This window comes from Spinacia oleracea, chromosome 1 (genome assembly GCF_020520425.1).
Source record: "Spinacia oleracea cultivar Varoflay chromosome 1, BTI_SOV_V1, whole genome shotgun sequence".
NCBI lineage: Eukaryota > Viridiplantae > Streptophyta > Magnoliopsida > Caryophyllales > Amaranthaceae > Spinacia > Spinacia oleracea.
This window is the reverse complement of record NC_079487.1, coordinates 132,449,140-132,463,781: the sequence shown is the minus strand read 5'-3', so window position 1 is coordinate 132,463,781 and position 14,642 is coordinate 132,449,140. Positions and strand designations below refer to the sequence as shown.

General features: G+C 35.4%; 1 protein-coding gene across 1 annotated transcript; it reads left to right on the top strand.

The window, feature by feature from the left end:
- The first annotated feature begins 5,483 nt into the window (after positions 1–5,483).
- Positions 5,484–11,871, top strand: LOC110785569 (KH domain-containing protein HEN4). Its single transcript, XM_021990028.2, is given in 8 exon segments — positions 5,484–6,259; positions 8,578–8,916; positions 9,413–9,506; positions 9,509–9,663; positions 10,013–10,396; positions 10,477–10,556; positions 10,991–11,093; positions 11,347–11,871. Coding segments are annotated over 8 exon segments (1,944 nt in total). The 5' UTR covers positions 5,484–5,611; the 3' UTR covers positions 11,488–11,871.
- Positions 11,872–14,642: the final 2,771 nt, after the last annotated feature.

Genomic DNA, 14,642 nt, shown 5'->3' with positions numbered 1-14,642 from the left:
TCCAATCATGTTGCCGTTGTTGTGGCTAACAATGTGATTGACGTATTTCCATCTGATCACGATACAACGTTCGTGGACGACCATGCTTGTTTTGAACCTTACCCTCTTCAACCGGCAGATCATTGTTTACTCCAGAAGCAGCATTACCCGCATTGGGTAATATTGGATCGCTTTCAATTGTATTATTAGTTTGTTGACCCTCGATATCCTACAACAAAAAGTTTGGTTAAAGATAATCATCTTTGTACCCACAAACAATGGCAACGAATATATGAAAAGTTGCCTACCCCTCTGTTCGTGCCCGTGGGAGCCTCATACGGTATGTCACATTGGTTGTCAGGATTGGAATAGTTAATGTCGTTCCATATGTTGTCCTACAAAACATAAAATGTGTTGTCAAGCGGTGTTGTGATTATTTCTTAATAAGTGATTTAAATATTTGGTTATTGGATCATGTCTAGGTTTGACCCGGACAACTTAGAGCTGAAGATACGGGACAATTACTACGTTAAAATAGACGAGGAAACAATTAGTTGGGTTTTAGGTTTAAATTCGGGGAAGCACCTTTTGCTACCAAATAATTCTTCAAAACTTGTAGATATTCACACAAAGAGGCAGTATAAACAAAACACATCTTATGGTGCGGTTACAGAATCTGAGGTTTATTCAAAAATAATCGACTGTCATATAGACAAGATTAGTTTCAAAAAACATTTCTTACTATATGCTTTAGGAACTCTCCTTTGTCCTACACAAAAATGTGGTTGGATAAGCCCGATACATATCACCGTCTTAGACAAAGCTTCAGAGGCAACAAAGTATAATTGGGCAGCATATGTGTTGGATTGGCTTGTCAAATACGGGGAAAAATTCAAAAATTCAATTCAGGGCTATGGTGGATGCACACTTCTACTGCTTGTAAGTTATAACAAAATTAATAACAAACACTCGTTTGTTTATGAAAACCATAGGTATACATGTACCTAACAACAATTATTTCCCTTAAAAATAACAGATCATATATATCGATAGGCTAGCATCGTCCAGAGCTGATCTGAACATCGCACCCGACGCCTGCCGCGTACGAGTATGGGACCAACAGGACATTGACAGGACATTAAAAGCAGATCAAGGACCAAATGGTGATTACGGATTTGGACCCGTCATTGAAGAATTTGTGTATGGGAATATTTAATAATTGTCGTCGACTTTGTTTGCAAACAATTTTCAAGTATGTGTCCAAATAACTTTCCTATAGTTTTATTAATTTGTTGTATTCATTTTAGTTATCCTATCTCCCACGATTAGATTTTTTAATTTTTTATTATTTAACTAGGTTAGGTTTTCGTTGTATTGTTATTAGATTATTATTTTTTTATTCAAGTTAAATTGCAACGGTAACAATCTGGACTTCTATATAATGACCGTTTCTGTGGGATATCTACTTACATTACGTGCCCAAAAAAAAAAACAAAACAAAAATTAACATTTAGTAAGAATATATATGGCTATTGAGCAAGGAACACCCAATTCGGCAAATTCTTCGCGAGGCAGTTCTTGTAAGGCACAGCAAGTTCAATGTTACCATGGTTACAAGGCCAAGCTACAAACATGCAAACACACAAAAAACAAGGGCCAACAATTTTACTCTTGCCCGGTATGGAAGGTAATATAATCGATTCATTAGGTAGATTTAAATCACTTTTTCCCAACATTTTGGTTTTCAGAATGATGATCGGTTTTTTTACAGGATGATACTTGTGGTTTTTTCTTTTGGGAAAGTGAGGTAAACGGTAACATTCTAGATGAGCTACAAGATGAGAATTGTAATCTCAAGCAAGAAACTGTGCGCTTGAAATTCCAAGTTGAAAAGATATTTCTAGAAAATAAAATGCTGTTGGAAAAAGTTGCATATTTGGAGGCAAGGAATGAGGATATCATGCTACGCTTTTATGAATCAAAATCAAATGAAAAACTAAGTTTTAGAATGTGCGTTATTTTGACATTCTTTGTATTATTTTTTTCTCTAAATACTTGGAGAGTGTAACAGTAGATAATAAAGTAGGGGTTTCTTTGGACGCAATATATTTCTTTATTATTTTTTTGGTTACAGGTTTTTATTCTGGTTTTATTGTTAATTACCGAATAATGGAATGTATTGATTTAAATTATAAATTCGGTTCAAAAAAATAAAATAATAAAATACAAAATAAATGAGTGGATCATTTTTATAAGATATACAAATGTATAACATAATAGGGGAGGTATCATCATACATTATATAAAAACGTACAACACAATGATGGGGAGTCAAAATTGATCTACAACGTAAAATTAATTACTCATTAACGTTTAGAACTACAAGGAGTGCTTAACTAGAAATTTGCATGACAATTGTCAATGGCTTTGCCTCACTGTCACAATGGTTACTAGCATTATCAATAGCTCTTTCATTCATCCACGCTGAGGTACAGGGTTCGAGCCTTGAGAACCTCTATTTTTCAATTTTTTTTTGGGCACCTTTTAAAACTAAATATTTACATTACGAAGGGTTTTACACTGCTCGAGTTGCCCTAATACACGAGCCATGCAGTGATAATTTAAGCCTCACAGCAAATGTAACTTAGTCCTATTAATCTTCTCAGCTAACAAAATATAAATAGGATACTGTGCTACCTTTTAATTTGGATATGTTTTTATGTTTTATAATATTTTTAAATAATATTTAATTTATTCATATGATCATTTAAATTCGATATTGGTAATTTAAGGCTTGTTTGTTAAACGCTCGTTTATTAAGGCACGTTTGGTAATACCTCGGCTAGGCTCGAGCTTGAACTTAAACAAGCTACTCGTGACCTAAGCTAAAACAACGGAAAAATGAAAGCTCATTTAAGCTCCGCTCGAGCTCGAGATCGGAAATTTCTCATCAAGCCTAATCCTAGGTCGAACACCGAAATACTCGGTTGAGCTCGGCTCGTTGACATAACATGCAAAAAGATCTGATAACTAAAATTGTTAATTTATGGTTATATATTATAAATTATATACTTATTTAAATCAATAAATTTTTCATTACCACTCTTTAAAATATGAGTTTTTTACGATAATTTACATTGTTATATCTATCTAATATTGTTAATGTCGTTATAAAACTAACATGCGAAATAAAACAATATATATACCAACTTATCTGATTTTTTCTTTTACTAGTAAATAAACCAAATGAATTTTACACAATTGTGAAAAAATTTACCAAAATTGTTTACGAATTTTTTCAGAAAATACATAAAAATGAACCCACTTTTATTGCATTATTGCGCTGGCTTCCTCTAATTTATTACATGCACCACGCGTCTCACTTATATCAATAAAGCTGATTTACTTTTTCGTTTTTCAACGAAAGTAAATTTGTTCAAAATCATATACAACAAAACTGTAAATAGCAACAATTAATTGTTCAAAGTTGGGGAATGCTCTAACATCTCAATACAACTTAACTCATTTGGCAGTGTGAAAATAAAATCCGGAAGTTCAAAAGTTTCTCGTATTACAATAACAATTCAAGCCTCACATTATAGTTTACATTGCCCTAAAACACTTACTTGGAAACACATTATAAATAGGATCTTCAAGTTCACTTGAAAAATCCTACTTCACCTTTCTTCCACCCAACACTCTCCAAAACCCTCAAGTTTCCACCAAAAACCACTCAACAATGGAGGAGATCAAGGTAATTAAACATTTTCTTTTTTTTAGTTACTCAAATGGGAGGTTGTAAGATCATGATTTCGATTTTTTTTAGTAATAGTCATTTTTTGGTAATTTTGGCAAGTTTTTTTCGTAACAAATTTACCACTAAACTTAGGGTTATTTTTGTTAATTTTACTTCAATTCTATTTAGGGTCAATTAGGCTTAATGAGTGTTAATTTTAGTTAAATTATATTGTTAATTTTGACTTGAAAATAAAATTTCGTACAAAATTTAAGGTGAAAATATTAGTTACTTTCTATTCTTATTTTTCGTTTTGGTACATAATTTAGGTGAGAAGTTTTAATTATGTTTGTTAGTGTTATTATTCCGAAATTTTGAAAATTATGTTTTGGTCTTTATTTTGATTTTAATTTAGGTTGCGTAATGTTAGTTTTAGTTAAACAACAATTCCTAACTAAAATGTTCAATGTTGTAGGCGCATGATGTGTTTTATAACGAACTCATTTTAGCTCTTCATATTTTCCCGAATTTTTCGGCCCGTCAAGGGAAAATAATTCGAGCTGTTTGCAAGGAATGGAAACGTATTTGGGACGACGACGATTACGGGGAGTCGTTGCGTAGGTTGTTCGCTGAGGAATAGGTTTTCGGCAATAGACTAATATGTAACATTTTGTTTATCGTTACTTATTAGTGTCTAATTTAAGTAGTAAAAACGGTACTTAATACTGTTTCAGAGGGGTTTAGGACTTTGGTATGACACTTTTGAATTTGTGTACGGTACTATGATGTAACATTTGTGTACGCAATTAGGATATAACAACGTACGACTGTGGACTAAAGGATATATATTATAAGTTGTTATTTTGATGTACTATTTGTTTAACAAGAAATTTTAATTATTGAATATTCTTATAACTTGCAATTATAGTTTATTAATGAAATGATTGATTTAAATTATAACTTCGGTTCAAAAAAATAAAATAATAAAATACAAAATAAATTTGGGCATCATTTTTATAAGACATACAAATGTATAACATAATAGGGGAGGTATCATCATACATTATATAAAAACATACAACACAATGATGGGGAGTCAATATTGATATACAACGTAAAATTAATTACTCATTAACGTTTAGAACTACAAGGAGTGCTTAACTAAAAATTTGTATGACAATTGCCAATGGCTTTGCCTCACTGTCACAATGGTTACTAGCATTATCAATAACTCTTTCATTCATCCACGCTGCGGTACGGGGTTCGAGCCTTGACAACCACTATTTTTCAATTTTTTTTTTTGGGCGCTTTTTAAAACAGAATATTTACTTTGGAAACTCCGCAGTCATCTTCTCCGATTGGATCTTATCAAATCTGAAATGCAGATTTTTTTTTTCGCAAATTAAACATTAATCAATTCGACAATATTGATTTCGTGCCAATAACAGCTCTTAATTCGAACAAAATAATCCAAAAACACGACGGAAATTGCAATCTACAGCGATATTAACATGGTGACCTTAATTAAAATGGTGTATCGCCTTTCATCACCTACCATTGACAGAGATGAGATGAAATGGAAAAAAAAAATTCCTTCTAACTTTGGTATCATCGACAGAAAATAAAGGAAAAAAAAATCCTCAGCCATTTGAATTTCAAATTCAAAGTGAAGCTGAAATTTCAAATTGAAATTGGGGGATGATGTGGCGATGCTGAGGTGGATTGAACCAATATATGGCCAGGGTACACAGGGACCACTTACCCTCTGTGTATCCATAGCCTTTGTGCATTCCCCATCTCTTTCTCTCTCCTGTTCTTCGTCAACTCTGGTCCACTCCACTCCAATCCAAAAACCTCCAAAAACAAAAAAGAATCCACCATTAATCACGAACAACAATGGAACCTCAATACTCTCTCAAACGCCACCACTCTCACTCTAATCCGCCTTTATTGTCATCAGCTCCGCCCACTCAACAACCCAAACCCACCGACAACGGCGGCGAAATCCAATTCCGAATTCTTTGCCCCGCCGTAAAAGTCGGTGGAGTTATTGGTAAAGGCGGCGCCGTGATACGGCAACTTAGAGAAGATACTGGTGCTCGTATTCGTATCGTTGACGACCTCCCCCCTTTTACCCGCTGCGACGAAAGGGTAATCCATATCGTTGCCGATTCTAAAAACCCTAACCCTAATTCAATTGAGGAGAGGGAAGAGGGGTCGGTGGCGCAGGCGGCGTTGGTGAAGGTGTTTGAGAGGATATTGAAGGTCGATGAGGAGAGGAGTGAGAAGAATGAAGAGCAGAGGAGTGAGAAAATGGACGATGATAGAAGGGAGAGTGGTAGTAATAGTAATGGCGGTGGTAGTGGCGGTGGTGGTGCACATATAGTTTGTAGATTGTTGGCGCCGAGTAATCAAGTTGGGTGTGTTCTTGGGAGGGGAGGGAAGATTGTGGAGAAGCTTAGGCAAGATAGTGGTGCTCAAATTAGGGTTTTGCCGAGGGAGCAGCTTCCAGCTTGTGCTTCGTCTGGGGAGGAACTCATTCAGGTGAAAACCCCTCTTTTATTTTGCTCAATTTGATAATCTATTCACAGGGCTGCATAGAATGATATATTTTGTTTAATAGTGTACTTTCTTGTGAATTTCTTTAAGATGGTATTTCGATCATTAGTCGCTGTGAATTCGAGTTGGAAAGCCTTGTCCGGACTAGCTAATATACAATCCCCCCAACTATCCTTGCTTTGGTGAAATTTGATTTACATACATGAAATCTCTGACCCGAAAACTGGACTTTGTTAGCTTAGCATATTTAACTATCCAACCTTTAGATAGTATTGTGAAGAAAGCATCACTTCCTAATGACATTGATAATTGCTAGCTTAAACTTATTTGTACTGTATTTTTGTTCAAGTTCACTGCAGAGCTAAATAATTGTAGTAGAATTCATTTTTTCTTGGGCACTTGCTTATCTTTCTGGGAAGGTATCGGGTTCTGTGTACGAATGACATGGAGTTTTGAGATATGCAAATAACAGTATCTAGGGTGTGGTTTAGTATGGTAGCCTGGCAGTGGTAGGCATGTCATAAATAAGATCATCATTATTTGAGTGTTGACGACTTGACGGTTGACTGTAACTCTCAACTTGGTCTATTATATGTGCGGGAGTTGTGGGACTATAGTAGTTGTAACATCCACACCGTTGTTGGTGTTTACCACTTTTATGGATGCATAATGTGCCAAATAGGAAGGGGAGAATGAAGCTTTGGTGTAAGTATTTGTTTGCTGGGATGTCAATTTCACCTGGAGTTAAGTTGAAAAATTTGTTGAATGCGAGGGTCTGAGAGTAGCTTGCAGTTAGGGGGTGGAACCGTGGAAGATGGTAGGGAGAATGACTGGAGGGAAAAATCGTTGAAATTTTTTATGGACTTTTTATTTCCAAAGGATTATGAGAGGAGTTCCACCTGATAAAAATTAGAGGAATCTAATTTCTGCTGTAAACCAAAAGTCACTTAGATGAGTATGCTTGACTGAATTTCTGGTTATCCTGGGAAAATAAAATTATAATCAGAGTGGTTCTAGATGAGAAGGAAATGATCACTGATGAAGATAGGGCTCAAGAAAAATGAGGTGATACTAGGATGTATGAAGAGAAGGCACCCTAATGACTCGTAAGGAAATGACAGGTTTGCAGGATTGACATTAAAAGCATGAGATTTTCAAAGGTATAAGAAAAGGCTTAGAATGAGATGGGAGGTAAGGAGGAGTTATTCCAGGTATGCTTAACTGTTGATGTGATCTTGCTAACTCTTTGTTGCACCTTTTGATCTATACCTTTTCCCCTTTCTACTACTGGGAGGTAAGTAGTAGAATGTTACTGCTTCTACTACTGCCGATGTTGCAAAATAGGGATAGACTCAGAGATTGATGTTTGGACTTTGGAGGTTGACGATGCTAAAGAGTTATCAAGGCTGACTCGGCTGAGGAACTCATCTTGTTTTTAATGAACCACTCCCTGCATCTTCTGTTTGTTTGGTATGGATTTGTCAAATTAGAGATACGAGGTTATAAAAAACTAGGCGAGACTTTCATAAGTTTGTGGTATTGCTTGAATAGACTTTGGAGAAATCCAATTTATTACTCAGTATTTTGGTTGTATCTTGCGTCAGTGTAGATTAGGTAAGTGGAACTGCATAACGATATGTCCTCTAAGGCTCTGTTTGTTTTCAACGAAAAACATTTTCAAAGGAAAATGATTTTCCATTGAAAACAAATTTCAAGAGAAAATCATGGGAAAATAGTCTTCCTTTTTTTTGTTTCCTTATTAGAAAAGCTATAGAGAAAAAGATAATAGAAGTGGAAATGAGAGATTAAAGGAGGAGAGAAAAAGAAATGTAAGGGAGTAGAGAGAAAAATTTGGCATTCCTTCCTTTGAGAAGGAAAAATGTTTTTCCACTTGGGAAAAATGGAAAAATCATTTTCGGGGGAAGTGTTTGCCGTCAAAACAAATGGAGCCTAAATGTCTTCTCCTAAGTTATATTGCTGATCAGGGTTTACAAATTCTTCAGATCTTAGTATTAAGATGGAATTTATGATGTATTTTGATTGATGTCAAATCCCATATATCATCTATGTTGGTGGAATGGTGGCTTTGAAGGAATAGGAAGATTTAATATTAAGAAGTGCATGGGATGAGTGGATGACACAAGACATAAGTAAGCTTGTAACTTGTCTCTTCTGCTGAATAGTATCTCATGCATCATTTTCATATTTCTATTTTGATAAATACAATCGATCCATCAATCTCTTTCCTCCATTATGATGGGTAATAGATCCTTCTGTGTATTAACACCTTTCCTGAAATTTAGATAGCAGGAAACATTCAAGCTGTAAAGAAAGCTCTCTTGTCAGTTTCAAGTTGTCTTCAGGAGCACCCCAGAGCTGATATGTTTCAAGGAACTAACATTAGTCCGACAGATTCTTTCCCTCAAAGAGGTGGTCATGCTGCCGATCATAACCATAGGATGACTCACGAAGATGATGTCGTTTTCAGAATGCTATGCCATGTGAGTAAAATTGGTGGTTTGATAGGAAAAGGTGGGTCCGTTATACGGGCGATTCAAAGTGAAACTGGGGCATCAGTCAAGATAGGCGATCCTGTTGCTCCTGATTCAGATGAGCGGGTTGTAATCGTATCAGCACGAGAGGCACGTAAACAATAAATTTTTTATTGTTATGCACATTCTACTTGTTGGTTTCTGTAAGTTTTTTTGTAGTTCAATTGAGATGTGAAAATGTGAAAAATCTGAGGTTTTCGTTTAAATCACGTTCTTTCACCCATAAAAGGAAGTGAAATATATTTTATGGATTTTTCAAAAACAGGAGCCTTTGATTATGCATGCTTGGAAGTCTTTTGCATCAGCTACAGTGTCCAATCAATTATAGCTTTTTTCTCTGCCTAGAATCTTTGGTGTCAAAACAAGAAACTGAATGTTCCATTATATCAGGAAATAGTACTTTTGAATCATGATAAAGGAGCAGAGCTAAGAGCTAGGTATTATTAGATGAACGGGCTTCTTTGTCTTTGCTCTGTGGCATTGTCAGCATCAAAGTTCAATTTTCTAGTAAAATCACTTGTATGGATATATCCTACTGATTTACTCATTTGTATTTTTTTTCTTTTTTCTTTTCAAACTGTTTCAGAGTATGGAACTGAAACACTCTCCTGCTCAGGATGCTGTCATTCGTGTGCACAGCAGAATAGCTGAGGTCGGATTTGAACCAGGTGCTGCTGTTATTGCCGGCTTCTTGTCCATTCACAACAAATAGGTTGTTTATTGGGTAAAGGAGGGCTCATTATTGCAGAAATGAGAAGACTTACTGGTGCTAGTATTCGAATTTTTGGCAGGGAACAAGGCCTGAATCCTAATTCCCAAAGTGATGAAGTTGTGCAGGTAATATTTTGGTGAACTCTAATGATTCCTTAGCTTGGGGGTGGAACTTTCTTCGTTTATCATTTTATTTAAGCTGATTCCTAAATTAGATTGTTTGTTGTGTTGGCAATAGCACCAAAGTTCTCCTTAGTTACGCTCCTTATGGCTTTGCTTGCCACCCCCCTTCCCCTCAAAATTTGAAACTTTTTGTCCAAGTTGCATTAAAATTGAACTGAACACTATGAAAGGAAGACCTTTTGCCCTACGTTTTTTTTATGTTTTCTACCACAAACTTGGTGCTTATTTCCGTGTTTTCTTGTGATCAGTGAAGAGTTCAAATAAGATACTGATCGTTCAACATATTTCACAGGTCATTGGGAGCTTACAGTCAGTACAGGATGCTTTATTTCAGATTACCAGTAGGCTTCGGGACATTGTGTTTCCACCAAAACAACACCTTTCTCATGTTAGTAGCTCATCTTACTTCACTAATTATCAGGAATTACCATCTCCTTCATTTCGGCCTAGACATGATCAGGCTTCCCCCGGTCATTATCATTCGCCTGTTGGATTGCCTCATGCCTACGATAACCGTTCTTCTGGTCAAGGCCAAGCCCATTCATCGTTTCCACATGATATGGATAGAACTGACGGAGCTACTGGTGAACATGATCATCATCATTATGGTGGTGATAGAACTTCTTATGGCCTGTCATTTGAGCGACTACCTTCTCCTAAAGCGTGGAATCCTCAGGTAATAACCTGTTGCTTCTTTGGTGAGTTAACATGTGTTTGAAATTGATCTCTGAGTATTGCACAACGTTAATTGTTCAGGCAGTTGACTACGGGAATCCTAGCAGATTTTCTGATGCAGGGCCTGGGCCTTCAGGTGCTGTTGCAAATAATAGTGAAAGGTGAGCCTGGTGTTTTTGAGTAAATTATACTCTATATTAGGTGATTGAACAATGTTATATTGAAAGGATTTCAGTAGTGTAATGTTCGCATAGTTTGTAAGATGTGGAGTTCTTTCCTTCTTTGGCTCCCTTCCACACTTGAGATCGTGGTAGGAGAACATATTATCAATGTTGGTGCAATTATGTATTTGTGTGAATGTTCTCCCTGTCTGTAGAAAGCTTCAAAATTTTTGTAGGTAACTGTTGTCCTTTACCCCTACCTATTAGTTTATTTATTCTACTGGAGTTTTGTTTGATTTATTGTTTAATGCCATGATCATTGTCCAACATCGTGAACAAAGGCCTAACGGAAAGAAAAAATGCAGAACTTTTTGTGTCCTGATTCTCTGCTTTATACTGACATGCTGATTTGATTTTTTTTTCTCATGGTGCAGTGGTCAGATGTCAATGGTGAAATCTGTAGAAGTTGTAGTTCCGCAGATATTGCTACCTCATGTTTATGGAGAAAACAAAACTAATCTTGGTCATATTACACAGGTGGGTTTGGAACAGCAGATTTGTAGTTGTTTGCAGTATACTGTAATAATGTTCGTCACTGACTATATGTAGCCATATCAAGATTTTGTGTCTATTGCAGTAACATCTGAGAAATCAATTATGGTCTTATTTCTGTAATAAACTATGTGTTGCTTCTTTATTGCAGTTTTATGTCCTTTGCAGTAACATCTAAGAAATTAATCCGACTTTTTGGTTTCTGACATAAACTCTGTTGTTTCTTTCTTGATTCTAGTTTTCTGGAGCTGATGTAATTGTTCATGATCCAAATCCGGGGGCATCTGAGGGCCGAGTTGTAATATCAGGAACTCCAAGCCAACTGCACACGGCACAAAGCCTTGTTCAAGCCTTCATCTTCTGCGGTCAAGCATTTTGAGGACCATAATACAACTCACATGCAGTCCAGACGGTTGAAAGCAAGATGTGTACATTATTGTGCTAACCTGTATAACATGTTCCCAATTTTGTTAGTTAAGTTGATGTTTCAGAAACAAAAAGAAGCCGAATTGAGTCGTTTCATTCTTTTAAATTGTTTATGTATTAATCCGATATATCTGTTGATTTGGCCAATTGGGTCGTTTCATTCTTTTAAAGAATTGGACATCCATCAAATTTGTGGATGATAGGTAAAACTTGTTGCTCTTTTGATACATAACTGTAAATTTCCATACTTTGTCAATAAGTCAAATTTTTGTAACAGCTTGATCTATATGGATTATTCTTTTGATACATAACAAGGGTTGCTACTCCTTTGTTGAAATTTGATTCTAATGTTGCTCGAGAGTTGAGATCACTTTTTTTTTTCTTTTTCCCCTCTACAAGTAATCTTTTTCCTATTCAGAGTCAAGCGCAACTCTACCATATTCCTTTCGCCAAACTCAATTTTGATGATTTCTCCATAGGTTTAAATGCGTCAAGCATACAACATTTTTGGTTTTTCTGGCGCAATAACCCAATGTTCGTGTTAGTGGTATGCCCGAAAGATTTTTCAAAATAGAAATTACACTGTCCAGTTTCGTAGTCGTTTTTCCTGTCTAATAAACATCCTACTCCAATTTCAACCCTACTGAACCAGGACAGTTAATCAAGTCGAGCTATACAGGTCTTCGCTTGAGCCACTCTCAAGCATTTTGCAATTGTTGGGGCTCGACCCTGTGACCTCCAACTAGTAGGGGTGAGCACGGACAGGATATCCGATCCGAAATCTGATTTCGGATCGGATATCCGAATCCGAACCGAAATCTGATTTCGGATCGGATATCCGAATCCAAAAATTATGAAAGTTGATATTTGTATCTGATCCGAAAAGTTTCGGATATCCAGTATCCGATACCTGAAATTTTTCGGATCGGGTATCCCGGATATCCGATATCCAATTTCTTAATGTTTTATAAAAAATTTAACTTTGTTTTCCATCAATTTCTCACTATTACTTGTAATCTCACCGTTCACTATCCAAAACAAAGAAATAAAATTCCTTATTATGAAATGGAGATTTGTAATTTAAGAATACGTAAATTCTTACTTTGTATAAAAAAACAAGTACAATTGCTAGAATCTCCGAAAAATTTATATTAATCGACGATTTCAAACAAACAACTAATTGTGTCCTAGTGTTAAACAAGCTCATAGTGTTGCTTACTTTTAACGTGTTACAGAGCATATACTTCATAAATTGTTCACATTGTAAATATTAAAATAAATTGCATTAGATTTTATTTTTATTTCGGATATTTTTCGGATATCGGATATCCGAAATAATGAAAATCAATATCCAAATAGGTATTTGGTATTTGAATTTTCGGATCGGATATCTGATCCGAATTTAATTTTCGGATCGGATATCCAAAAAATCGAATCAGATACGAATCGGATTATCGAATATTCGGATTTTCAGATAGTTTTGCTCAGTCCTACTAGGTTGCACCAAAACGGATACAGACACGGACACGGACACAATACGGGTATGGGGATACGCCATCTTAGAAATGACGGACACAGGGACATGGGAAATAGTAATATTAGAATAATATAATATATCAAAGAAAATTAAATTCATTAATAAAATAATGCAAAAAGGAACTAAATTTATTAACGACATTCAAATAAGAAAATTGAACTATACTACATAAAATTGCATGATAATCATCTCCTCTCACATCCCTCATTTTTGTTCTTCCTTTGTAATAACTTTCACTCCTCCTAGAAAGTAGACGGAGATTGTTGTGAACATGGGCGGACCTATGTAGACCCCGTGGGGTTCAAAGGGACCCCCATTATTTTTGGAAAAAAACTGTAAATTTGATATTGGGGTAATTAATTTCACTTGAAATAGATAATTTATGTGTAATTAACTCACATTAATTACAATGAAATATACTTGTAGTATAATGGTTGCTTGACTACTATCCTACAAAATATGGCTGGGTTCAAACCCTCCTAGAAGGATGTTAAATATGATGTTTTTCCCTTTTTGCTTCATCTCTTCTTCTTTTTTTTCCAATGGTTCATGATTTTGCTTTTACAAAAAAAAAAAAAAAAAATAGTAATGTTATTTTTTCTTCAAAAACATTTTGTACTATAGTTGCATGTTTTTTAAACTTAGAGACTTAATTAATTCCCTCATACGTATATAATAGCATAATGCCACATAATCGTTAAGAATGATGTTTTTTTTTTCTTTTTTTGTGAGTGTCTTTGTGTGCTATTTGTTCAGTTGCAATTATTGTAATAAAGTAAATCTCCTTCAAAGATGAAAAACTCGTTTTTTCCATTTTAAATTGATATCGCCCTAAGTTATTGTTGAAATTTGGACTAGGTGTTGAGTTTTATTGTTATGAAAACCCAAAAAAAAATGTTCCTAAATCCTACGTATATTTTATTATGGTGTTTTTAATATTTCGACTACTTACCCCTAAACTTTTACCCCTAAAAGGAGCAAATATGATAAATTAGAAAGCAAATCATAATTTTTTTTTGGACCCCCATTTATAAATTCCTGGATCCGCCCCTGGTTGTGAATGAACACCAAGCCTTCATAAACATAAGATCAAATTCACATGATGGATGGAGTAACCCACAAAGGAAACCGTAATTAATGTCATGGTGGCTTGTGAATCCGATCTATATTTATGAAGGTTGTTGATTGCTCAGGAGACTTTCGAAAGAATTGTAAAAAAGAGATAGCAATCTAAAATATTAATTTATATTGAAATATGTATTCAAGACGTGTCCATCGTGTATCCGGGCGTGTGTCTCGTGTCCTAATTTTTCAAAAAAAATCGGACACGTGATTTCGCGTGTCGGACACATATTTTCGCGTGTCCAAGGCGTATCTGTGTCCAATACGTGTCGGGCACAGGACACGGCAGCTTAATGGCGTGTCCGTGCTTCTCAGGTCGTACCTCCAAATCACAAGATGAGATTCCCACCAACTCCACCAACATGTTAATCAAGAAATTGAATGTATATTGTACCGTATTGACTTGAATACTCACTATTTTCATTCATTATAAACGCCCGTAATACTTA